The sequence below is a fragment of the Theobroma cacao genome, chromosome 9, assembly GCF_000208745.1.
Source record: "Theobroma cacao cultivar B97-61/B2 chromosome 9, Criollo_cocoa_genome_V2, whole genome shotgun sequence".
Classification (NCBI taxonomy): Eukaryota; Viridiplantae; Streptophyta; class Magnoliopsida; order Malvales; family Malvaceae; genus Theobroma; species Theobroma cacao.
In genome coordinates, this window is record NC_030858.1 from 36,013,600 (window position 1) to 36,041,484 (window position 27,885).

Sequence of the window (27,885 nt, forward strand, 5' to 3'; positions counted from 1 at the left end):
AACAAATGAAAATAAAATAAAGCAAGCAAATATAGTAAAAAGTCTGAAGCAAGGCATCACTGTCCTTAAGGATAATTTTTGTCGCCCTTTTGGAGTACAAGACTTGGTGCAAAAAGACTGTAGCAGTTATCCTCCAGGATTCAATAGACCATTCCCTATAGTTTGCACAAACTAGTAAAAGATAGTAGGAAAACAAAAAAGATTTTTCTGGAAAAATAAAACTCAGTAGGAAAGGAATGAAAACAGAAAAATAGTATGCAGAGAAACTTGAGAGGAGAGTAGTAAGAGAAACCTTGCTTGGTGTGTGTTGTACTTGAGGCAGGGAAGCTATATTTATAGGTAGAAGATGAAGTAAAAGTTGCACCAAATCAGGAGATTTTTTGAGTCTGATTCATTCAAAGGCTGAGAAAGCTTAAAAAAAATTTGCTGGCATTAGTTGAGTTTGAGTTGATTCATTCAAAGGCTAAGAAAGCTTAAAAAAAATTAAAACTAAGGTATAAAAATTAACTTGGGCCTAGCCCATGTGTATACTTGTGCGCAAGAGAGAAAATTTGAATTTTTTCAAAGCCTAGCCCAATCTCGTGTACGCACGAGCCCACATCTTTTTCTTCTTTGTAACAAACCCATAATGAGTTTGCTTATTTAAAGCACTCACACCTTTATGTATCTTAATAATGTAGGATATTTGAATCTTATGACATACACTATTTTTCCAACATATTTATCTTCTTTGCCACCACTCCATTTATTCTTTCATCAATCGCCTATGAAAACTGCTGTAGCTAATTTTCCGGATGAAAATAACTTTGGTACAACAATTTTCAGATTGGTGAATTCTGTCACATAGAAATTCAAGTGTTTATGGCTCGAATATTTTTGTCACATAGACATCCACATGACTGTGATTTATGTCACGTATTCATCCATATTGATGTCCACATAATATTAAGGTCGTAGATTTCTTTTAATTTTGATGACGATTGATTGACGAAATGAATAAAATTAGAATATTTTTAAAAACTTATGAAATTAAAAATTAAGTATTAGAATTCACGAATGAAAATAAAATATTACACAAAAGTCATAAATGTTTGATGCAAGTTAGAGAGAAACTCATTTCTAAAATGTGTAGTCTATTCACTAGAGTTCCACATGTCCTAATTGTGAGCCTACCCTTTCTATAATATTACGTCTCTTCGATTAAGTAATTTTCACTTAATGTCTTATTTTTGTTTGGAATTAGTCAACCAATGTGCTCATAGGCCTTTTAATTCTTGAATATTAATCTATATCATGGCATTATCAACTACAAATGGCAACAAAATATATATAGTAGAAGAGTAATTATAGACAAAATGCAAGAAGCAGCAGCTTTTGTTTCATTATGGTTGACAATAGAAATGAAATCCAAATCCAAACAAGTGTAGCAGTTCAGATTTTTTTTTTATTGACCAGCTGCATTCTCAGACTAGCAGATCAAGAGGAAGAAGAGAGAGAAAGACAAGCAACAGCTAGGAACCTTTGGCTGAGGTGCCGAGCGCTTCATTTCTTATTTTCTTGTTTTGTTATTGGGCAAAGCCTTATGCGCCATTTCAAGATTGGGAATTAGCCTGGCTATTCTTCCCTAGTAAGGTTTTATGGCAGAAGAAGCCATTCACTGACATGCCCCCATCGATGCAAAAAGTCTGCCCTGTTATATAAGAGGATGCTGGTAGGCACAGGAATCCCACCAAGGATGACACTTCCTCTGGCTCTCCAATTCGTCCCATCGGAGTTCGAGAGATGATAGTCTCTGAAAACTTTTGAATGTACTGCAAGCAAGGAGAAGGACAACAATTATAAATACTACTAATTTACAACACTGACAATATTATACAGTTTGAGGAACAAAAATTTTCATGCTTTAGTGTAACCTTTCGAATTTATATATGAACTCTTGCCATAGTGGTCTCAAATTGTGTACTCTTTAATGATCTGAAAAATCCTAGCCATCAATATACTCATTTCTTGTAATTTATTCTATAACTCTCTTGGGATATCCTTTTTGGTTACACTTACTCTGAATGATATGATCAGGCTTATAAATATAAACAGTAAATGTATGGGGAAAAATATTTTTAAAGGTTCAGCAAGGGGAGTTTGGATGATCCAAGGTGCAACGGAGTTGACCCTTATATTGTTCTTTGCCCACTCACATGCCAAGTATTTTGCAAGGTGGTTAATGGCTTCTGAAGACAATGGAATGAAAATCTCAATTCAGTCAAGATTGATAAAATTACTCAACTGCTTGCAGTAGACCTTTAATTTGGCAGGAAAATTATATATATAGACATACACACACACACACACCTTTTGTTGCTACATATAAAGATCCACAACTTACTGATACCACACCAACAACTAAAGAGAGAAAAACGATGCTTCCTGCCCCTGAAGCTTTCAGAAGAGGGTATGCAAGTTGGCACAAGTTGTAAGCAGACTCAAAATTGGTGCCCATGATCAATGAGAAATCTTCAGCAGTGAAGTCTGGAGTCGGCTTTGAAATAAGTGTTCCCACATTGTTAATCTATAGCACACCAAGTTGGCATTATTGGAACCACAAATGTCTCATTAGCAAAACTCAGGAGTTGGGACACTATGCAGAATGAGAGTTACGAGAAAAAGAAAGAATGAGAATGGATGTTTACTCACCAGGATGTTGAGTTTTCCACCAAATTCAGAGGAGATAGTGTTTATTAGCTTCTCTCTTTGGGCCTGAGATGATACATCACAGACTGAACCAGTAACCTGGAAACCCTTTGCTTCCCAGTCAAGTAGGCATTTGTTGAGGTCAGTTTTATTTCGTGAGCACGTGTGTGTTCTTGCTCCCAGTGCAGCTAATTCCTCTACGATAGCATACCTGGTTGCAGTATTTATTAATTTGTGATCAGTCAAATAGAAGCTCCATTTTGGCCAATGTAATGATCCAATCACCAAACGCAGATCATCTCATAAACGTTCCTAGTTAAAAAGTCACATCTAATTAACATGTATAAACAACGAAGCAAAGTTCCTTATATTTTGTTTGTGCTTTTCCTCCAGAACTTGTCTCAAGATTTTAATACCTTGCGCAATCCACTGGATGCTTTGTTATATTCATGAATGTATCGTTCTGTGTATACGTAAAAAGTTTTGTCATTGGAAACAAATATATATTCAAAGGGAAGTAAAGGAGAAGAAAATGTCAATGGCCTGAAATATATGAAGAGTCTCCCAATTTCGAGAATATTATATAATATTGAAAGGTAAAGTAGCAAGAAACGAGGAGTAGTATCAAACTTGCAAAGAGCACATGGTAAAAAAGAAAGAGAGAGAGAAGAGAGCAAAATTAAGAACCCGATTCCTTTGGTTCCACCAGTAACAAGTGCAGTCATGCCTTGAAGACTCCATCTGTTGTCCTTCCTAGAGCTATCTGCTTGAGCCATTCTCACTTCTCTCTCTGGTGGCTTGCAGTTGAGGTATGTTAATTCCCACAGAGGCTATTGCTGACAAAAGATTCAATAGGAAATTAAATGGGGGAAAAGGACAGCACTTGAGAAGTCGTTTCCGAACAACTGTCACAATTAATGCATGGCAAAATGTTTACTCTCGAGCAAATTCTAGATGAATTCTTTCTCAATCCTAGATGACAACAAGGGCTTATTGTCAACAAAGAAAATTTTATTTTAGGCATATTTTTTTTAAGTTTAATATTTAATAAAACTACATCTTTTATTGAGTAAAACACACCTATCATATGTGATTTTTTATATACAAAAAGAACATAATTCAAAGTAAAGTAAATCCGCAATCCACAAAAATATATAAAGAGAGATGCGTAGAAAGATAGAGGACAAAGAGAGGAGAAGAAAAAGAGGTTTTCGATAACGATCGATGATGTGAATGGCGACGAGAGGAGAGAAGGTAGATGTTCTTTCCTTATGTGATCATCAACTTTTAGAAAAAGACACCTTTGATGTTTAAGGAACTTTACATCTTGCTAAAAGGAGAATTTATAAAACTCTATTTTTGAATTCATTATTTTTTAAAAATATTCTAAAATCATATTTTTTCAATAATTATTTAAATTAAAAAAATAACAAAATATATCATCTCAACGTCTTCCGAAGTCCACACGATATAAATCTCAACCCAAAAAAAATCAAACAAGTATATCATTTTTCTTTTTTCACATGAAGAGGCCCATATTTTTACATTGCATCTGACTAATTAAGAAGGCACAATAGGTCTCGATTTGTATACATATTTTTTTACAATTTTAGAAATTTTAGCACAACAGACATTATGAGGCAACAGTTACAGAGCAAGTTATATTTAAAATTTGTAGTCTATTCACTAGGATATAATTCATAACCTTTTCAGAAGATGGAAAGAGTGAATCAAATTCCAATCTCTCTTTTTTGTTAACTTAGATATTAAAATTTCTATAAATTAATATCGATAAATTAATAATCTCGAATAAATAATATTTTTGATCAATTTTGACTTATGATCAATGTGGTAAATTGATAATTCATTAAATTTATAAAATAATACATTTAAAAAAAAACACAAACACATAAGTTTCACTTGAAATATAAATTAATAATCTCCTAATATATCAAAATTATATATATACATAAATCAATTAGAAGGGTTTTATAAAATATGACTTCAATGTTACTTGTAAAATATGACTCAATTAGGAGGCCTTTGTAAAATATGACTCCAATGTTACTTGTTTTTCTTGAAATTGATGTCTCTTTGGATCTCATTTCTAACTTTTCTTAATATTAAGCAAACCACTCATAAAGTAACTTTTCTAGTTTCAGGAATTTTGCAATTTTGTGTAGTTTGGCATCACCTTTTTCAATGTTGGCTGATAAATAGACCTCTTAATTATATTTGATATCGTTACTTGACTTATTTGCAAGTTAAACTTTTCTGACACTCACTATTGTAATTCTTTTTAGGTGCAATTTGGATTTTTCATGTTGTACTCACAAAATACTTTACGTATTTCATTTGTCATTATTGATTTCTTTACACCTTTGAGATGAGAAGCCATTGTATTTAGTTTTACCGTTTGTGATATTGTATGTTTTTTTTATAAATGTTTTTGTAAAGGGGGGGGGGGGGGGGGGGGGGGCGGGGGGGGNAGTTAAAAATGTTTATATATATATATATATAATATATATATTATATATATATAATATATATAACTCAATTAAGAAGCCTTTGTAAAATATGACCCCAATGCTACTTGTTTTTCTTGAAATTGATGTCTCTTTGGACTTTATCTCTAACTTTTCTTAATGTATTAAGCAAACCACTCATAAAGTAACTTTTCTAGTTTCAGGAATTTTGCAATTTTGTGTAGTTTGGCATCACCTTTTTCAATGTTGGCTGATAAATAGACCTCTTAATTATATTTGATATCGTTACTTGACTTATTTGCAAGTTAAACTTTTCTGACACTCACTATTGTAATTCTTTTTAGGTGCAATTTGGATTTTTCATGTTGTACTCACAAAATACTTTACGTATTTCATTTGTCATTATTGATTTCTTTACACCTTTGAGATGAGAAGCCATTGTATTTAGTTTTACCGTTTGTGATATTGTATGTTTTTTTTATAAATGTTTTTGTATGACTTAATGTTCATAAAATATATTAATTAAGTATACATCAAATGTGATTTTAGGTTGTTGTAAAATGGATAGATTCATGACTTTTATTTAATAAAACTAATTACACTCATAACTTATTTTGGAAAGAAATACATAAAATAATGATATATCATAATTCAGTAATTATGTAATATTCGTATAATCACATATACAATACATGTGTTAAGTTCTATATTTTAAAAAAATAAAAAATACTTTGATAAATTAATTTTTTCTTAATTAATCATAAATTAATAAATTATTAATTTATCGATTAAATGATATCTTTATTAATTAATAAATTTTTATGATCCTAAAGATATTAATTTATACATGTTTTAGTGCATGTTCTAATTCCATAATATGCCATTGGCTAAAAAATTGTGGCTTTTTGTAAGCCTACCCTTTCTAAAACATTACTTCTCCTCTATTAACTAATTTTCACTTAATGTCTTATTTCTCTTTGGATTTATTTATGCAATGTACTAATAGGCCTTTTAATTATTGAATATTAATTTATATCATGACATTATCAACTACAGATGGCAACAACACACACACACACACACACACACACATATATATATTGTAGAAGAGTAATTATAGCCAAAATGAAAGAAACTGCAGCTTTTGTTTCATTATGTAGACAATTGAAAGAAAATCCAAATTCAAACAAGTGCAGCAGTTCAAAATTTTTTTTTTGACCAGCTGTATACTCGAACTGGCAGATTAAGAGGAAAAAAAAAAAAAAGAAAGACAAGCAACAACTAGGAAGCAGTAGCTACGGTGTCAAAGCCAAATGCATCATTTCTTATTTGAGGCATTTTTAAAAAAAACTCTTATAAATAAGATGTTTTTAAAAATAATCATCTTTATAGTTTTAACTATTTTTAGTCAAGTTGGATAAAACTACCCTTAATGAAGATATGAAATTATATGTCATGTACAAAAACATGTTACACGTTATGTACAAAAACATGTGACATGCAATGATTAGTTTGTTACATGTCATGTACAAAAACATGTTACACGCCATGTACAAAAACATGTGACATGTCATAGTTAGGTTGTTACACGTCATAGTTAGGTTGTTACAGGTCATGTACAAAAACATGTGATACATCATGGTTAGGTTGTTACACGTCATGTACAAAAACATGTGACACGACATGCTTAGGTTGTTACACACCATATACAAAAATATGTTACACGTCATGTACAAAAATATGTGACACGTCATGGTTAAGTTGTTACACGTCATGGTTAGGTTGTTAAACGTCATGTACAAAAACATATGACACATCATGGTTAAGTTGTTACATGCTATGGTTAGGTTGTTGCAAGCCATATACAAAAACATGTGACACACACATGGTTAGGTTGTTACATGCTATGGTTAGGTTGNGACCTAGGCTCCGCCGCAAAAAATGGATTATGCTGATGCTTAAGCGGTCGAGTCACAGAATTCATCATGACTGGGGCAAAGATTATTCCTGCAAGTTGTTGTCCTGATAAACTAAAGTAAATATATATTTAATTTAATTAAGTGAAATAAGAGGTTTACCTAATTTTGTTTTCATAGTGTTGGGGACTTTGGAGTTTGGATCACCACTTTACCTAATTTCTGATTTCTCATTTATCACTTTGAATTGAATCCAACTCCGTACCATTAAGTATTTTCTCATTTACCTAATTTTTTAGTAATAAAAAATTGTGTGGTGATTATCTGCATGAACATGGCCAAGTAATAATCACCCGCACTAGCTTCTATTGCTTGCAATAAATAATTATCAGTGCCAATCAACTTCATTTAATTAGGTAACCACTTGTTCGTTCCAAAAATTTGGACTCCAAGCTTAGTTTATTGAGTATTTATTAAAATTAATTAAGATTTTTTTATATTAAATACAGTAATAGACCATTAATACAATGAATTTTTATCATATTAAATAATATTTTTTAATATGATAATTTAAAAATTTTAAAATACTCATTGAAATACTCAAAAATGAATATTTATAAAATTTTGACAAAACTATCTTTTTGTTGTTACAGTAAAATTTTTATAAAATAATCCTCGATAAATTAATAATCTTGATTAAATAATATTTTTTTCGATCTCGACCTGAAACCAACATGATAAATTAATAATTCGTTAAATTTAAAAAATAATACATTAAAAAAAAGATATTAGTCTCACTTGATATATAAATTAATAATATTTTCATACATCAAAATTTTATATATATATACATGATTCAATTAAGAAGTTTTGTAAAATATGACTCTAATGTTACTTGTTTTTTCTTGAAATTGATGTCTCTTTGGATCTCATTTCTAACTTTTCTTAATATTGAGCAAACCACTCATAAAGTAACTTCTCTAGTTTCAGGAATTTTGCAATTTTGTATAGTTTGGCATCACCTTTTTCAATGTTTGTTGATAAATAGACCTCTTAATCATATTTGATATTATTACTTGACTTATTTACAAGTTAAACTTTTCTGACACTCATTATTGTAATTGCTTTTGCGTGCAATTTGGATTTTCTATGTTGTACTCACAAAATACTTTGCGCATTTTATTTGTCATTGTTAATTTCTTTATACCTTTGAGATGAAAAGCCATTGTATTTAGTTTTATCGTTTGTGATATTGTATGTTCTTTTTATAAATGTTTTTGTATGACTTAATGTTCATGAAGTATGTTAATTAAGTATACATCAAGTGTGATTTTAGGTTGTTGCAAAAATGGATAGATTCATGACTTTTATTTAATAAGACTAATTACATTCATGAATTTGTTTTGGTTAAACAAATACATAGAATAGTGATAATTCGTAATTGGTAATTAGGTAATATTCTTATAATCACAATATATAATACATGTATTAAGTTTTATATTTTTAAAATAAAAATATATTTGATAAATTAATTTTTTTATTAATTAATCATAAATTAATAAATTATTAATTATCGATTAAATTATATCTTAATTAATTAATAAATTTTTATGATCCTAAAGATATTAATTTGTGGATGCTTTAGTGTATGTTCTAATTCCACAATATGCCATTGGCTAAAAAATTGTGGATTTTCGTGAGCCTACCCTTTCTAAAACATTACTTCTCTTCTATTAACTAATTTTCACTTTGGAATTATTTATGCAATGTACTAATAGGCCTTTTAATTATTGAATATTAATTTATATCATGACATTATCAACTACAGATGGCAACAACGCATATAGACACACACACATATTTTGTAGAAGAGTAATTATAGCCAAAATGAAAGAAGCAGCAGCTTTTGTTCCATTATGGTAGACAACAGAAAGAAAATCCAAATTCAAACAAGTGCAGCAGTTCAGATTTTTTTTTATTGACCAGCTGCATACTCGGACTGGCAGATTAAGAGGAAAAAGAAAGAGAAAGACAAGCAACAACTAGGAAGCAGTAGCTGCGGTGCCAAAGCCAAATGTATCATTTCTTATTTTTCTTGTTTTGTTTCTTGGGCAAAGCCTTATGCACCATTTCAATATAGGGAATTAGCTTGGCTGTTCATCCCGAGCAAGGTCTCATGGTAGAAGAAGGCATTCACTGACATGCCCCCATCGATGCAAAAAGTCTGCCCTGTTATATAAGAGGATGCTGGTAGACACAGGAATCCCACCAAGGATGACACTTCCTCTGGCTCTCCAATGCGTCCCATTGGAGTTCGAGAGATGATATTCTCTGAAAACTTTTGAATGTACTGCAAGCAAGGAGGACAACAATTATAGATACTGCTAATTAACAACACTTAAAATGTTATACAGTTTGAGGAACAAAAACTTGCATGCTCTAGTGTAACCTTTCCAGCATTTATGAGTTCTTGCCATATACTTTTTAATAATATGAAAATCCTAACAACCAATATACTTATTTGTTGTGATTTACTTCATAATTCTCCTTGGATATCCTTTTTGATTACTCTGAATGATATGATCATGCTTAACATAAAGACTAAAAGCATTGGAGGAAAAATATATATTTTTACATCATCAGTGAGGGGAGTTCGGATGAACCAAGGTGCAACAGAGTTGACCCTTATGTTGTCCTTTGCCCACTCACATGCCAAGTATTTTGCAAGGTGGTTCATGGCTCCTGAAAACAATGGAATGGCAACCTAAATTCTCAATCTTGAACGATAACTCAACTATATGCTTGCAATAAAGGTTTCATTTGCCAGGAAAATTATATATATATACACGCACATACCTTTTGTTGCTCCATATAAAGATCCAAAACTTACAGATACCACACCAGCAATTGAAGAGAGAAAAACAATGCTTCCTGCACCTGAAGCTTTCAAAAGAGGATAGGCAAGTTGGCACAAGTTGTAAGCAGACTCAAAATTGGTCCCCATCATAAATGAGAAATCTTCAGTGGTGAAGTCTGGAGTCGGCTTTAAAATAGCTGTCCCCACATTGTTAACCTATAGCCACACCAATTTGGCATTTATATTGATATTTGAGGATACTAGTTTGGCATTATTGCAATCACAAATGTCGTCTCATTAGCAAAACTCAGGAGTCGAGACACTATGCAGAATGAGAGTTCGATGAACTTTCAAAAAATAAAGTGAAGGAAAATGAAGGAGAGTAAAGAGAATGCTTAAGAGCAGCAAAGTGAAGAAAAAATAGAACAACTTCTTCATTCATATCAGTTTGCTACTTAAAGCTTAAGTACAGGGAATAAAAAAAGAACCATAAGACATGAAATTAGAAACTGACAACTACCCACTAAGTAAATTCAATAGATAATTGATCTATAATTCTAAGTGGTAGACTAACATGTGCCAAGTAGGATAATCAACAATAACTGACTGCAACATAAAAAATAAGACAAAACTTAAATGAGTCTTATGCACCAGCATGTAGTATCTGCTGGCTGCTCAGATAAACACTATCAACAACTAAAGAGATGCATTCCAACTTCAACAGAGTTACCAGAAAAAGAAAAGAATCAGAATGGATGTTTACTTACCAGGATGTTGAGTTTTCCTCCAAATTCAGAGGAGACAGTGTTTATTAGCTTCTCTCTTTGGGCCTGCGATGATACATCACAGACTGAACCAGTAACCTGGAAACCCTTCGCTGCCCAGTCAAGTAAGCATTTGTTGAGGTCAGTTTCAGTCCGGGAGCATGTGTGTATTCTTGCTCTCAGTCCAGCTAATTCCTCTATGATAGCATGCCTGGTTGCAGTATTAATTTGTGATGAGTAAAATATTAGCTCCGTCTTGGCATAATCCAAGGAAAAGTAAATTAATCTCTTCACATCAGCATGTTAATTGTAATATAAGCCTTTAACAATTTCCCCTAGAATCTAATAAATGAAATCAAAATCGTCTTGGTGAATCGACCATCACAGTCACTTTTAGCAATACAAAAATCTAATTCCTGTTTTTCCTTGATTTACAAAATCTTTTATCGAATATAATGATCTAATCAACAAAACAGATCACTTCATCGCTTCATACCAAGCGCCCCTAGTTAAAAAGTAACATCTTGTTAAAATGTATAAACAACAAAGCAAAATTTTTTATTTTTTGTTTTTGTTTTTGTTCCAGAACCTGTCTCAGGATTTTATTAACTTACTCGATCCACATAATGTTTATCGCATTCATAACTGTATAGTTCTGGGTATACATAAAAGGTTTTGTCATTGTCAGCAAACATATAACTAATTCTTAAGTTATTGTACCTAAGTGAATAGTCAATGAGAGAAGTAAAGGAGAAGACAATGTCAATGGCCTGATATATATGAACCGTCCACCAATTTCGAGTATATTATATATTGAAAGGTAAAGCAGCAAGAAACGAGGTGTAATATCAAATTTGCAAGAGCAGATGGTAAAAAGAAAGAGAGGGAGAAGAGAGAAAGAGAACCCGATTCCTTTGGTTCCACCAGTAACAAGTGCAGTCATGCCTTGAAGACTCCATCTGTTGTCCTTCCTAGAGTTATCTGCTTGAGCCATTCTTACTTCTCTCTCTCTCGGCTTGTAGTTGAGATATATTAAGTTTATATAGACAGTTTCTTCCCACGTAGGTCATTGCTGCCAAAAGATTCAATAGGAAATTAAATGGGGAAAGGACAGCAGTTGAGTAGTTGTTTCCATAATGTGGTCACAATGAGTGGCAAAATGTTCACTCTCAAGCCAATTCTAGTTGAATTCTTTCTCATCCTAGATAACAACAAGGGCTTATTGTCAACAAAGAAAGATGAAGGTGTTGAGATCCCATTTTTGCTTGGTAATTCTATATACTAAACAGCTACATTAAACCTAGCTTTTAATTATCTAGAGGGGAATTTGGAGGTGGGGGAGGGGGTACGTGGTGAGAGTAGTTTTGTGCATGTTGGGCAGATTGCATGTAGGCGTGGATTTCAGGGCATGGTTTGGACTACATTTGGCACCTGTGACATAACACACAGCATGCCAAAAAAAAGGGCGGGATTGTAGCTGTACAGGTCTAGGAAGAGGGGTTTTGCAGTTGACACCTAAGTTTGGTTGCAGGTTGTATCTGCCAGCCTAGAGCAGGGGACTTAAGTTCAGGGAATTGGAGGATTTTGGGGGCTTTCTCCTTAAAAAAAAAAAAAAATTGTTGGAGTTTAAAGGTCGTGGAAAATTAAAGCATTTAGATCATCTTTGATACTAGTAATGACAAATTTTTTTCATAAAGTACAATCACTCTGGAGAAGAACATGGAAAAAGAAAAACAAAAAAAAAAAGCAGCTTAGAGTGCTACCCTGAACCGTCTTATTGACAAAAATAATCCTGACTACATATGTAATCCACTTTTTCTGAGAGAAATGAACTTGCATATACGGAGCTTAGGACTAAACAATGCTAAGCCTCCGTTAATTAGTTTAAGTAAATATATTTTGTCGAAGAGCGAACCCCAATGAGAGTTTCTTCGTACCCGAAAGGGATGTTATTGATTTTCTTGAGAAAGTGATGTGACTGTACACCAAGATTAATTTTAAAACATAGATGTTATATTAAAATGTATTCAGCTTATCATTAATCAATTGCATATTTCAAGCCAAAAAAAAAAAAAACCTTCTTGTTCATTACGTTTGAAATATTGTTTGGAGAATATATTTATTGGACCAAACTCCATCAAATTGATTGTCTGCTCAGTCTTTACCTTAGTATAATATAGCTCAGCTTCAACGTGGCTTCGGCACTGCACATTGATCGATGAATGGCACGAGGGTTTCTCGAGTTATCGTCATGGGATTCAATATTAGTTTAAGTAAATGGGAAAAGGACAGCAGTTGAGTAGTTGTTTCCATAATGCGGTCACAATGAGTGGCAAAATGTTCACTCTCAAGCCAATTCTAGATGAATTCTTTCTCATCCTAGATAACAACAAGGGCTTATCGTCAACAAAGAAAGATGAAGGTGTTGAGATCCCGTTTTTGCTTGGTAATTCTATATACTAAACGGCTACATTAAACCTAGCTTTTAATTATCTAGAGTTAACAAATTACTAGAGAGTAACTCCAAATTAAGAAGTCCATGATCCATACATATAGGGCATTACTAATTACTCAACAATTAGGTAGTTAGTTGATTTTTTTTCCTGAGTAAAATTAAAAGGAAAGGGAGTAGAATAATTAATCGACTGTTAAGTTAAGTTTTCGTTGTTTAAGTAAATGTTCAACAATATATATATATATATCATATAGGAAAGTTGTTAATTCAGTGCACTTAATCTATGATTATACTGATCATATACTTTAAGGTTAATAATTTCTCGTACCTCCAAAATTTATCCCCCAATGAGGTCATGTATTGCTTTATCAACTTGCTACAGCCTGTCCATATTTATCTCCTTCTCCACAACTCTGTTTATTCTTTGATGGGTCACCTGTTGAAACTGCCTCTAGACTTAGCTGTTTTTTAGCAATTTAATATTATATCTGTATGTCAGAGCACCAACTCCAAAAGCTATAGATAGTGAATAACATATATACCCTTCACAATATATTGAATTAATTTTTTGTATCTATCTGTGTATCTATCTATATATTCTTATTAACCTTCAATTCTTTTAAAGTAAATTATTCACAAAAAATTTAAATTTTAGTTATATAAAAAAATTAGAATTTTTATTTCATTGAATCCATCAAAAATTTACTCACGAGATTTTGCATGGCTGATGAGTTTTAATAGCAATATCTATGTTCAATCAAGGACACATAACTGACTTTTTCCATGTATGGATGGTTAGCACATGAGGTTAGGGTATGAACCCATTTTGTATATTTGTACATTTTATCTTTTATTTAATTTTTTTCTATTAAATTCATATTATATCTTGATACATATAATTTGTGCTAAGAGTGATAGGACATAACATATAATTTAATACGATCACTACAACAAATTTGATTTAAAACAGTACATTTTTAAAATGTGCTACTAAAAATATTTTCAAAAAATCTTTGTGTATGAAGGGTATATTTGAAAAGAACCCTTAATAAAAAATGGCAATTGCTAATAAACAATTATGCCAAATTCAAAACAATCAAACAAGGACTAGAAAACCGTGCCATAAGTGCCTAACCAAGCTTTAACAGGTTAATTAGCTTGTTCCTGGTATCAAAGGTTACATGGAACATGTTATGCAAACCGAAAAAGATATGGTGGATTAGGAATATCTAACTTTAGCTATAAAATTTGGCACTCCTTGCGAAATGATGGTGGCAATATGGCACAAAAAGTGATGTTCTCTAGAGATGCTTAATAATGAAAAAATATGGCAATGATCAATCTAATTGGCTTCATCCATTGCTCGGCCTTCTAAAATGTCATCGGCTTAGCCAAGCGTTGTCTATTAAATTCAGATTATATCTTGATACATATAATTTGTTTTAAAAGTGATAGGAAATAACATATAATTTAATACAATAAGGGAACACATTTGTTTAGAAAGTCATAATGAATGAGGATTTATATAAATGGTAGAATATTTATATTTTTAAACAATTAAATGATCAATCAAATGATAATAATATATATTAAAAAAGAAACATGAGGTGATTAGCAATCAACATTTCACTAAAAAAAATCAATTGTTTCCAATAATAAGTAATAAAAAGTTTACTATATGTTGTAATCAATCAAAACTATTTCATTTATACACTTTGTGAAAGTGGATTAGTAATTAATGAATATTAATATTTACTAAGATTGATAGTTAATATTTTCTAATTAGTGGCTAGAAAATTAGGTTTTAAGCTTAATACGTTATGAATAATTAATTGATGATATGTCTTAATGAATGATTAAATTTTGACTTATATCATTTTTCCAATAAAGTAAGAAAGTATTGGTTGTTGAACGGATATATGTCAAAATCAATGTGTTTTCTCCTTTTTACTTTTATAATCTTAAAATGTATATAATTAGTTATAGTATACTGTTTTCTACAAAGATTTTCTTTTGGATAAAAAAATTATTTAATTTTAGCACTTTTCATAAAATTTATATCCTTTTTTTAGTAAAATGCACCAATCATCAGTATTTTTGTATAATATTTTATGTCATATGCCATGTTAAAACACTCAATCTTTGGATCCACAATTTTTTTTAAAAATAATTCCAAATTCATTTACATTCAATAATCATTAAAAAATTAAAAAATTAACGAAATATATCACCTCAACAGCTTGTGAACTTCCATGTAATATAAATCTCAACCCAAAAATATCAAAAAAGTACACCGATTTTTTTTCACAAGAAGAGGCCCATATATTTACATTGCATGAGACCAAGAAGGTGCAATAGGGTCCACAATGTGTCTAAGAAAGTATAGTAGGTCCCAATATGTGTTATATAAATATATAAATATATGCAATTTTAACAATTTTAACACAACATGAGGTACATGAGGCAATAGTTACAGAGAGAATTATTTCTAAAATGTGTAGTCTATTCACCGGGATATTCATGGCTTTTTTGGAAGATGGATAGAGTTGATAATCGTTTTATGGTGCAATCATTTAGAGTAACATATGATTAGGGGTATATATTGTACTATTTAATGAATACATCATTGTCAAAAAAATTCCAATCTCTCTTTTTGTTGGCCTATATATGTCCTAATTCCACATAAAGCTATTGGCTAAATAATGTGGATTTTGGGAGCCTACCTTTTCTAAAACATTACTTCACTTGTATTAACTAATTTTCACTTAATGTCTTATTTCTCTTTGGATTTATTCATCCAATGTACACATAGGTCTTTTAATTCTTGAAGATTAATCTATATCATGGCATTATCGACTACAGATGGCAACAATATATATACATGTATATAGAAGAGTAATTATAGCAAAAACGAAAGAAGCAGCAGCTTTTGTTTCATTTTTGGTGGACAACAGAAAGGAAATCCAAATTCAAACACGGGCAGCAGTTCAGAATTTTTTTTTTTATTGAGTAGCTACATACTCAGACAGGCAGATTATGAGGGAAAAGAAAGAGAAAGACTAGCAACAACTAGGAAGCTGTAGCTGAGGTGCCAAATGCAACATTTCTTATTTTGTTGTTTTGTTTTTTGGACAAAGCCTTATGCAGCATTTCAAGATAGGGAATTAGCCTGACTGTTCTTCCCGAGTAAGGTTTCATGGTAGAAGAAGCCATTCACTGACATGCCCCCATCGATGCAAAACGTCTGCCCTGTTATATAAGAGGACGCTGGTAGGCACAGGAATCCCACCAAGGATGACACTTCCTCTGGCTCTCCAATGCGTCCCAATGGAGTTCGAGAGATAATAATCTCTGAAAACTTTTGAATGTACTGTAAGCAAGGAGAAGGACAACAATTATAAATACTACTACAACACTGAAAACGTTATACAGTTTGAGGAACAAAAACTTGCATGCTCTGGTGTAACCTTTCCAACATTTATGAATTCTTGCCATAGTGGTCCCAGATTGTATACTTTTTAACAATATGAAAATCCTAACAATCAATATATATACTCATTTGTTGTGATTTACACTATAATTCTCCTTGGATATCCTTTTTGATTACTCTGAATGATATGATCATGCTGATAAACATAAAGACTAAAAGCATGGGGGGAAAATATATATATTTTACATCTTCGGTAAGGGGAGTTTGGATGAACCAAGGTGCAACAGAGTTGACCCTTATGTTGTCCTTTGCCCACTCACATGCCAAGTATTTTGCAAGGTGGTTCATGGCTCCTGAAAACAATGGAATGACAATCTAAATTCTCAATCTTGAATGATAAAATTACTCAACTATATGCTTGCAATAAAGGTTTCATTTGCCAGGAAAATTATATATATATACACGCACATACCTTTTGTTGCTCCATATAAAGATCCAAAACTTACTGATACCACCCCAGAAACTGAAGAGAGAAAAACAATGCTTCCTGCCCCTGAAGCTTTCAAAAGAGGATATGCAAGTTGGCACAAGTTGTAAGCAGACTCAAAATTGGTCCCCATGATAAATGAGAAATCTTCAGCGGTGAAGTCTGGAGTCGGCTTTAAAACGCTTGTCCCCACATTGTTAATCTATAGCCACACAAATTCGGCATTATTGGAACCACAAATGTCTCATTAGCAGAACTCAGGAGTGGGGACTCTATGCAGAATGAGAGTTACCAGAAAAAGAAAGAATGAGAATGGATGTTTACTCACCAGGATGTTGAGTTTTCCACCAAATTCAGAGGAGACAGTGTTTATTAGCTTCTCTCTTTGGGCCTGAGATGATACATCACAGACTGAACCAGTAACCTGGAAACCCTTTGCGTCCCAGTCAAGTAAGCACTTGTTGAGATCAGTTTCATTTCGTGAGCACGTGTGTATTCTTGCTCCCAGTGCAGCTAATTCCTCTACGATAGCATACCTGATCGCAGCATTAATTTGTGATCAGTCAAATAGATGCTCCATTTTGCCAAGTTCCAAGGAGGAAAAGATCTCTTCAGATCAGCATCGATATATCGTAATATAAGCCTTTAATCAATTTCCTCTAGAGTTAGATAAAATGAAATCACATGATCAACTCCAATCTAATTTGTGTTGGTTAACTATCCCAAGTTTTTTTTCTTAACTAATTTGTGCCATGTGGTAAAAAAAGTCATGCAATAATTACAATAACCGGTTATCAAATGAAATTTTTTTTTTAAATTGTAACATGTCAATTTAAACTTTTTTTATCATGTGGCATAAATTAGTTAAAAAAATAAAAAAATTTGATCTAAAATTTTTATATGTTATGAAAAAAATTCTAAAAGCTTTGGAGGGGCCGTGACCCCCATCACATAAGGAGGCTCCGCCCCTGATTCACGCTTACTAAAAAATATAGATAAAGATAAATTACTTATAATACGTTAAAACTATTTAATTATGAAATCAGTGGATTTGATCAGAAAATCTTAACATGAAAAAAAAGTAGTCACATGCAGCAAGGTAAGAGAAAGAAAATATAAAGAGAGAGAGCGAGAGAGATGACCCTATTCCTTTGGTTCCACCAGTAACAAGAGCAGTCATGGCATGAAGTGACCATCTGTTTTTGCTGCTACCGCTATGAGCTGCAGCTGCCTGATCAGCCATTTCCTCTTCTCTTGATCTCTTGCCTGCCAAACTAGGAATTAATGTGTTTATGGATAGCCTTCTTTCAGCAGTTCTTTGTGGCTAAAGTTTGAACGAAATCAAGTGGAGACAAAAGAAGGATAATGCTATTTCAACCATTATTGATGTTATAGTTTCTCTTTTATTTGTGGTAATTATATTCAATTATTTTATCGTTGAATTTACAATAATTTTTAATTTCATAGATATAAGTCCAATTCTTTTGCCCTTTTCGAAGGGTTAAAAGATTGGGTTCCTTTTATTTCAATATGGACAAAATACATATTAGACTTTTTCTTGTTTTTTGTCCTTTTTCTCCTCTTTGGAGGATTAGAGATGGGGTCCTTTTCATTTCAAGAAGAAAATCTGGCATCCTTACGAGAAAGAAAATAGAATCTGGCATTTATAGGACACCACAATGGTTTATTACTAGAGTTCAAAGACGGAATAATTTTCTGTACCATCTCTCAATAAAATCATTGCTAGTATAATTAGACAATTGACACTGTTGAAGAAATCTTGATTACTATACAAGATCCAATCCTTACAATTTTACCTAATGAATTAGACACTAAATCTTGGTGCCAGCTAATTAAACCACCTTTTGTGCACGTTTCACAGAGGAATTTCCATTCCAGTATCAAGCACTGGGACTGAAATTGAATAGAATTCTAGGATAATGAACGTTTCAGTGCTATCACTGATTGCTCGTCCAAAGATGTTTGCCTTGAAGCCCAAGGGCTAGCAATTAAGCTCCCATGAACTTTTAATGAAGGAACAAGTTACAAAGAAAAGCCAAACATCTACTTGCTTGTATATATGACTCTCGAGTAAAAGGAAAGAGTAAGAAAAGAAAGAATAAATGAGTAGCCACACAAATATGATTGACATTTAATGCCTTAAAATAGGACAACAGGAATCGAAAGCAAGGAACTGACAACTAACAAATTAGCAAATATGATCCTATATGTTGCTGTGCCACAATAAGATGACTGAAAGTGGTAGTGAAGATCATCAATTATTATATCTAAAAAGTTACAGATATAGGCTGTAGATTATACTTTAATCTTCTTGTTGCTTTAATCTCTTTATAAACATGTGAAATTTTACAAAAATTTTCTTTAATTTTATTTTTTAAGTAGCTGATATAATGACCAAGACACTGCCAAAGCCAAGATTTGAGTCTTAGAAGCAAACTCAGTGTATATGCAAGTATTAAGGAGGAGTGTTAAGTTAATACTTGCATGATATTGTACACTTGTCAAGCTTTTGTTATACTTTGCTTCATTGTACTGGTCATTAATCATGCATGTTTTCTGTTAATTCCCTCTCCTACGTGTATAGCTGCATGAGTTTGTTGTCTTTATGCCATAAATGTTACAAGTGCTAATCATGCCTACTGTATATTTAACTTGTACTTCAATCTTATCAATGAAGCATGTTTTACAGTTTCTTGTAACCATCGACAGTCTTTCTTTCAAGTTTTGTAAGTCTCTGTTTTAGTTTTATAACAGAGCATCTTTGCCATCTTGTTTTCTATTATAGACTAGAAATATATCATCTGATTGAAAAGAAAGGAGACTCTGCTCGCTAGTGTTATGATTAAATCAGTAGTATCAAGCATGCAAAGAAGAAGATGTAAAACAAAATAAAACAGAGGAGCTTGGTTAATATTGATCATATCCATTAACTAAAGAAAGATACATGAATATATACATTAGATGCATGGTTAACACAAATAAAACATGATACTGATGTAACACAAATAACACAAATGAATATATACATTGGTTAATATTTATTTTTAGTCAAATAGATTTTTATAATTAATGATTAACTTATAATTGTCATTAATTAAAATATCACTTATTATTTTATATTCACGTGATACTGACGTGACATTGATGTAAATGGTGAAAATATTATATAATACTGTTAGCATGTCATATTAGTATATTATGTTATTATTTATTACAACATATCAGTATATCACATGACATCGAATGAAAAGTGATATTTTGATTAATAAGAATTAATAATAAAAATTTATTTGGCTCAAAATAAAAAAATAAAAACTTAATTATTTAATTAAATTTTTTGAATAATTCAAGATTTTTTAAGTTTAAAATAGACCTTGGCATGTCAAATTAAATCACTTGCTATCCTTGGCTAAAGAAAATGAATGCAAATATACAATGCATTCGGTAGCTTAAAAATAATGGAAGAGAGANGATTACATAATATATAATAAAAAAATAAAAACTTAATTATTTAATTAAATTTTTTGAATAATTCAAGATTTTTTAAGTTTAAAATAGACCTTGGCATGTCAAATTAAATCACTTGCTATCCTTGGCTAAAGAAAATGAATGCAAATATACAATGCATTCGGTAGCTTAAAAATAATGGAAGAGAGAGAAAGAAAGAAATTCAAAGGCGCTTTCAATTTCTTAGTTGTAATCACATGCCCCACCACTTTGTTTTGCCAGTTTCGTACAATAATTCAGCAAGTAGATGATCAGCCTTGCAATGCTTTTTCATGCATATGGGAAGGAGAAGCCATTCACGTCACCCCTCCATCAACACAAATAATCCGTCCTGCTATGTAACAGGCTACCGATAGGCATAGGAATGCCACCAAGGAAGACACTTCTTTAGGCTCTCCAATCCGTCCCAAAGGAGTTCTTGAGATTACAGATTTCAGACATTTTTTCTTCTTCGAAAGCCTGCAAGGGAGAGGAACAAAGTTTGAGATTATAATTTGCCTGATCTAGAATTTTTCACTGGTGGATTAATTTATGCTACATATAAATGGCACATTAATTAGAAAATTGATCTTATTACAGCTTTGGTAAGAGGGGTTCTAATGAACGCTGGCGCAACACAATTAGTCCTTATATTGTCTTTTGGCCACTCACAAGCTAAAGTCTTTGCAAGTTGGTTCAATGCTCCTGCAGATTGGGAGGATCACACCCTTTTGAGGCATTTTTTTTTTCAATTTAGAACGCCATATTTGTTGCAAAATTATGGATGTAAAAGAATCTACCTTTGGCTGCACTATAGAAGGATCCACCTATATTTATTGATATAACAGCAGCCATTGAAGATACGAAAACAACGCTTCCTGCTCCCGGAGCTTTCAGATCAAGGGGATGTGAAAATTGGCACAGATGAGATGCAGATTCGAAATTCGCACTCGTTAGAGTTGAGAACTCTTCAGCGGTGAACTCCACAGTTGGCTTCCATAAATATACTCCGACATTGTTTATCTAGAGACAGAAAACTGGCATATATAAGAACCTAATTCCACCATGTAGAAGTTTTCTGAATCTGAGCAAATCTAGTTGGACTTACGAGGATGTCAAGTTTCTCATTGAAAAGAAAGGAGACTGTGCTCACTAGTGTTATGATTAAATCAATACGGTGGAATCATGCATGCAGAGAAGAAGATGTAAAACAAAATAAAACAGAGGAGCTTGGTTAATATTGATCATATCCATTAACTAAAGAAAGATACATGAATATATACATTAGATGCATGGTTAACACTTGTACAAAACTACCAAGCGTTTAACATAGGATTAAGATAAGCATGCAATGCTTACACGTTCAAGGACATGTAGCAGCAACCAAGACTCTGGCTTATGAAACCAGTATAAGGAAGCAAAACGGACACTTGTCCAAAACTTAGTTAAATAGAAAAACAACACTCAAGCTAGTTTTATCTCAACAACTAGCTTTTCTCGTTGTGCTCGGGATGAAACATCACAGACTGAGCCTGAGACTTGGAAGCCTTCTTCTCCCATACACTTAAACATTCTTTAAGTTGTGTTTCAGTCGAGAGCATGTATGTATCCCGGCCCCAAACGTTGCCAATTCCACCACAATGGCATACCATCTGCTGCTGTTCTTCTTTCTTCTCTCTGCCTCAGCCATTTTCCTTCCCAACGTCTTTCTATCTTCCTCCCTTACTCTGTTAAGAAGACTAGATAAACTATTTATAGATACCAGATGCAAATTAAGAACCAACTGTCAAATTTCAAACGTTCAACACTTGACTCTTGTAAAGCAAAAAACGTGAAACGAAAATTGTCTTTGAAGACTTACCTCTTCTAGTGAGAATTCAAGTATGCTTTATTGCTTCAAGTTTTTGTTTCTGAAAATGTTTAGTTTGCCTAGTTTACTTGTCCAGTCCAGTCCTTACTAGCCCATTTGATTTGAAATCTTCCCATACCGGCCCCTAAGCTTAGCAAATAATCATTCTTAAATTTTAAATGAACGATAAAAACAAAATCAAATGACCCAAACTCAAGCCGAATCATGAAGAACATGTCATAAATTTTAACTACAAATTCTTGCAACTCAACAACTTATTTTTTTCCAATAAATGGAGAACTTTTACTCCCTTTCTGAGAATGAATTCAATAATAAAATTTAATTTTTATTTTTCAAACTTGTACTTGAAAATAATAGATTTTACATAAGGAGATGCTTATGAAATTCCTCTATTTTGCTTTTGTTTCTTTAATCAAAAAGAAAAGTGATTGCTAAACGTTAAAAGAGATGTTTATACTAACCCTGCTTATTTCTTAATAAATTCCTAATATAAGGAAATATCCTAACATAGGTCTAACTATTTATAAAATAAAACAGTAAGAAACTTTTTTTTTTTCATAATTTGAATTTTATAAATACAATAGCACAAATGTCATTTTGGGTTAGTGTATTACAGCATACATCTCTATCTTTTTTGTCTCGGAAAAATGAGAGAAATAAGGGTTTGGGTCTTTCTTGTAGAACATTTAAGCCTGATAAGATTAAGAGTAATATATACCCGTTTATTTCACCTACAAGAACTAAGAAAAGCATGCCAGAATGCAAATTTGTGTCGTACAACAAAATTTGCTGGTCTTTTCATTCAATTGGGAAGAACACGAATCAATGAACGTCAAGCTCCTGCTCGTTCAAAGCTGTTCATCACAATTCATGATCATCTGTCGGCTTTTTCCTTTTTACGGCAAAAGTCTAGCATGACAAGATGTTTGTCTTGAAGCCCAAGGACTAGAAATTAAGTTCCCATGACATTTATCGAGCTTTCGATGAAGAACAAGTCACCAGGGAAAGCCAACATCTACTTGCTTGGTAAAGAACAAATGATTACACCTATACAAATATGATTGAACATTAATGTCTTAAATAGGACAACAAAATAGAAATCGCTTATTAAAACTCCAGGTTTTGGGGTCAAATTAAATCCTAAACCCATCTCTTTGTTCTTGTTCAAAGTCTTGCTCTTGGGAAGAAGAACCCATTTGCTGTCACCCCACCATCAACACAAATAATTTGCCCAGTTATGTAGGAGGCTGCTGGAAGGCATAGGAATGCTACCAAATGGGCAACCTCTTTGGGCTGTCCAGGGCGACCGAGAGGGGTTCGAGAGTTCAGAGCTGCCAGAAATTCTTTGCTACTGAGAATCTGACAAGAAAAAATGGAAGTAATTCAATATCACAGTTTCAATATATTTATTAATCCAAGAGAAAAGCATGGTGAAGAGATGTTACTGGTTCAACAAGTGGGGTTCTAATGAAATAAGGTGCAACACAATTGCTCCTGATATTGTCTTTTGCCCACTCACATGCCAAATTCATAGTCAGCTGATTCATTGCTCCTGTATAAAGATATTTGACCAAAATTTGCACTTAACAAATTAAACTGCATGCATTAAAATTCAGGATTACTAAGATTTAGTTTTTCTTCCGAAGTACCTTTAGTTGCTCCATAGATAGATCCAATATTGAGCGAGAGCACACCAGCAACAGAAGAAACAAAAACAATGCATCCAGCTCCTGATGCTTTGAGAAGGGGATAAGCAAGTTGGCAGAAATGGAAAGCAGATTCAAAATTGGTACTCATCATAGTTGACAGTTCTTCAGCTGTGTAATCCATGGTCGGTTTCCAAGTGTTCGTCCCCACATTGTTTATCTATAACAAAAAAAAAAATTACACAACAATTCTATTAGATTGCTGATAAAGAAAATCTTATAAATTTGTTAAGTTAAAAGTATTCTAGACACATTAATATAAAGGTCACTTCATTTATTGTCTCGTCTTAAAATTTTAATGTATGTAATAGAAAAACAGGTATTGCTTTCATTCATTATGTTTTTCTTTGGTTCATTTCACACGGAAGATCCAAAATCTTTACGCGTGAGGAGAGCTGTATGGTTGTAACCATAAAAAAAATCTCACATATATTAAATTAAGGATATTTTATATATATATATATATATAAATGTAATAAGGATCTCTTTACCTATTGTCTATTGATTTTACATTAAAAATTAATTTTAAAATTTTAAAATAATATCAGAGCAGGTATTAACCGTAATCCTTTCTCTTCGATTTGCTCTGTTAAGGACCATATCCTTTTATGATTAATTCCAACCATGTGACCATTCTCTGTTTTCTGAATTCAAAATCCTTGACCTCACTCAAGTAAAATGAAAATGCTCTTCAAAGTAATTGGGATTCTTGTTCAAATCATCAACACTCAACCACTCTTCCACCTTGTGAATATGTTCCATTTCTTTATCATATTTAATTCAGTTTTCAATGTAAAGAAGAGTTAGTATCCCTAGGAATGTAAACAGGAAAGGGCAGGAGATTATAGATAACTACTCCAGCCAGTAATTTTTTAAAGATTCAATTTCAACAATTTTATTGTGGTCAGGCAAGTCAGAACTCACGTGCTTCCCAAACCTAGGGTCGCTGGTTACAGGATCATACGATTTTCTCTAAGAGCAATGACTAGTTGAGTTAATCTATGCATGCTTCCTACCATCTTGTGTTTACACTTGAAAACTTCACATAGAAGAGATAACGAGTCAACCTTAGGGAGAAGTTAACTCACAAGGATGTTGAGTTTCCCAGTAAAGAGAGAGGAAACTTTGTTCATCAGCCTTTCCCTTTCAGCTGGAGAGGCTACATCACAGACTGAACCAACAACTTGTAAACCTTTCGTCCTCCATTCTTTCAAGCATTCATTCAGCTGATCTTCGTTGCGCGAGCACGTATAAACTGTTGCCCCTAGCGCTGTCAACTCTTCCACAACAGCATGCCTAAAACATAATTTAATACGACATATTGGAGCAACAGATATCAACTGAAAGAGCAATCTCTTGACTACAGAGGGAATAGAGAAGGAAAGTAGCCATTACCCAATTCCTTTTGTTCCACCAGTAACAAGAGCAGTTGCTCCTTTGAGAGACCATTGGCTGTCTCTACAGCTTGAAGTTCCATCCCTTGCCATTACAACTCTCTCTCTCTCTTTCACTCTCTGGTCAAGAGCTTGATGTTCAGTACTGCAGCTTCTTGGAGCTCAAATTTTGTTAACAAGCGTAGAGAACAATATAGTAACAAAGCCCAATGCCAGTCAACTATCGACGAGTACAATTAAAAATATACAACGAAGACTGGCAGCTTGTGGTAGATGGCAATGGTGTTAGATCAAATTCAATACAACTTTGCTTAGAAGATTATTGAGTACCATAATTGGTAGAATTATATTCTTGTTGCCCAGGATTTGAATCTTGTGAAACAATTTCTTGTATTTTAAAATATCTTTTCAAGACTTATTTATACAAAAACTTGTTAAAAATTATTACTCATTTCTTTCTCATTAGCATATTCAACAACTAACAATTTGACAAATTTCTATTCATTGATAAAAAATAAGTATACACATATACAAACGACATAAAATTAAATATAAAAATTAAATAATTAAATAATATATCTACAAAGTAAATAAAAAAAAAAGACTCATAATTTCAAAATATTATTTAACATGCAATACTATTTTCTACTAGAAAGATTTTGTTCGAATCCCAAACTATCAAATTAATCAAAAAATATTTACACATGAATCATTTAAACACTTGATTTGGGGTTGAAAATTATTTATAATTGAGCAATGAAAGTCTAGATGAGTTGTTTTGAAAGAGTAAAAAATGCAACCAAAGATTGAGAAGAGAAGTATCAATGCAGGTCTCAAAAGTAATATTTGAATTTTTGGAGAGAAAGATTTTAGTTTAAGTTTTGACTTTTTAATAAAATCTTAAATTATAATTTTTTTATCTTTTAATATTTAAATATTAATATATAAATTATGTTTTGATAAATTTATTTTGATAGGAAATTTTTGACCTCACTCTTTACAAAATTGTAAAAAACTTAGTGAGTTCTTTAGTGTTATTAATTATATAAAATTCTAGATGACTAATATACTTAGTATAAATTTTTAACAATTGAGTAGTGTCATGTGACACTACTCTTATACAGCTGGATCCGCCCATGGTTGTGGGTGTCTTGTTTGGCCCACTTGGCATCCAAGACTCCAACTTTGCCGAGCTTATGGCCATTCTTCATGCATTGCATCTTTTCTCGCGCTCCTCTTTCGCAAGCTTTAAGTTGATTATTGAATCTGACTCCAAGAATGTTCTATCGTGAGTGACCAATATTGATACGAGGCTTTGGGACAAGTGGTATTTATTTAATGAGATTGATACACTTGTTCTTTCACTAGGCATGGTGTCTTTTACCCATATTTTATAGTAAGATAATTGTTTTGTAGATTCTTTAACGAAGTTTGGAGTTGACAGAAACATGATATTCTCAGTATGGTGATAACTTTTGATACTTTTATTTGGTTGAGCTGTTGCCTTTTGGTTTATGTTAATACTCGGATTTGTTTATGACTTTTACATTGTCTTACGGTGCCAATAAGCGAATCTTTTATTTAATGGTACGGAGTACCATTAGGGTTGTACTCGATCGTATGTCCTGACCTTAATCCCCATATATAGATAGATCTTTACACTGTAATTTCAATAATTTTAATACAAATTTCATTTGACTAAGAAAAAAATCATTTTATTACCTTGGATCACAGTTCTATTACAGCCTGCAAATTTCTCACGTTACAAACTTCTCTTAGCATTCTTTTTCCTCTCGTTCTTTCTTTAAGTTTTTTTTAAAAAAAAAATGATAAATTCCATTAATCAAGACAGAAAACCCCTGTAAAAAAAGTTCTTTCTTTAAGTTACAACTGATACACCTGAAACCACACTTTTTCCTTTTAGAAAGATTGCAGGAAACCTTAAATTTCTCGATATCCGAACTTCAAACCATTTATTTGAGTGTGAAATAATAGTTTCTCCCAAATCGTAGTTAAAAAATTAATATAAACGGAGCAGCAATTGAATGGCAGTTTAACTGGCGAGATACTACTGAAGTATCCTGCTCTGATCAGATATTTGATGTTACTTATGTAACCATTCATACGATAATAGTATCAATCAGTTGTAACCTTTAACGTATGTGTCAAATAGTGGAGACTGCTGCTGATACGTTGATCTCACGAGCTCAGTTGGCTAAAGATGAATTTGTATGCGAGATTCAAGGCATAGATAAGAGTTAGAGAGTTTTGATGCATATGTACAACTTTGACCACAATTCAGATTTAAAGAGAACAGGGGGACAA

The 27,885-nt window shown here is 32.3% G+C and overlaps 3 protein-coding genes across 14 annotated transcripts; all 3 read right to left on the minus strand.

Annotated features, from left to right (window-relative positions):
• Positions 1,345-11,950, minus strand: LOC18590629 (tropinone reductase homolog At2g29290). Of its 11 annotated transcripts, none has more exons than XM_018127022.1 (6): positions 3,376-3,997; positions 3,105-3,151; positions 2,692-2,899; positions 2,350-2,566; positions 2,196-2,228; positions 1,345-1,811 (listed from the first exon to the last, which is right to left on the minus strand). In XM_018127022.1, exons 1-6 carry the CDS (start codon positions 3,427-3,429, stop codon positions 1,636-1,638), a joined length of 735 nt encoding a protein of 244 aa, XP_017982511.1. In that variant the 5' UTR covers positions 3,430-3,997; the 3' UTR covers positions 1,345-1,635. The 11 variants fall into 11 exon arrangements, with proteins under 11 accessions (XP_017982511.1, XP_017982512.1, XP_017982513.1 ...); XM_018127023.1 differs by lacking the exon at positions 3,105-3,151 and having other exon boundaries at positions 3,376-3,524; positions 3,769-3,995; XM_018127031.1 differs by lacking the exons at positions 1,345-1,811; positions 2,196-2,228; positions 2,350-2,566; ... (1 more) ...; positions 3,105-3,151; positions 3,376-3,997 and adding exons at positions 8,979-9,440; positions 9,726-9,832; positions 9,947-10,163; ... (1 more) ...; positions 11,190-11,191; positions 11,617-11,670.
• On the minus strand, positions 16,053-18,469 carry LOC18590630 (tropinone reductase homolog At5g06060). Of its 2 annotated transcripts, none has more exons than XM_018128210.1 (5): positions 18,226-18,469; positions 17,412-17,619; positions 17,069-17,285; positions 16,843-16,949; positions 16,053-16,536 (listed from the first exon to the last, which is right to left on the minus strand). In XM_018128210.1, exons 1-5 carry the CDS (start codon positions 18,324-18,326, stop codon positions 16,318-16,320), a joined length of 852 nt encoding a protein of 283 aa, XP_017983699.1. In that variant the 5' UTR covers positions 18,327-18,469; the 3' UTR covers positions 16,053-16,317. The 2 variants fall into 2 exon arrangements, with proteins under 2 accessions (XP_017983699.1, XP_017983700.1); XM_018128211.1 differs by having other exon boundaries at positions 17,412-17,625; positions 18,227-18,279.
• On the minus strand, positions 23,236-25,765 carry LOC18590628 (tropinone reductase homolog At5g06060). The gene is made up of 5 exons (XM_018128501.1): positions 25,562-25,765; positions 25,255-25,462; positions 24,110-24,326; positions 23,906-24,012; positions 23,236-23,819 (listed from the first exon to the last, which is right to left on the minus strand). The coding sequence occupies exons 1-5, from the start codon at positions 25,651-25,653 to the stop codon at positions 23,625-23,627; spliced, it is 819 nt and encodes a 272-aa protein (XP_017983990.1). The 5' UTR covers positions 25,654-25,765; the 3' UTR covers positions 23,236-23,624.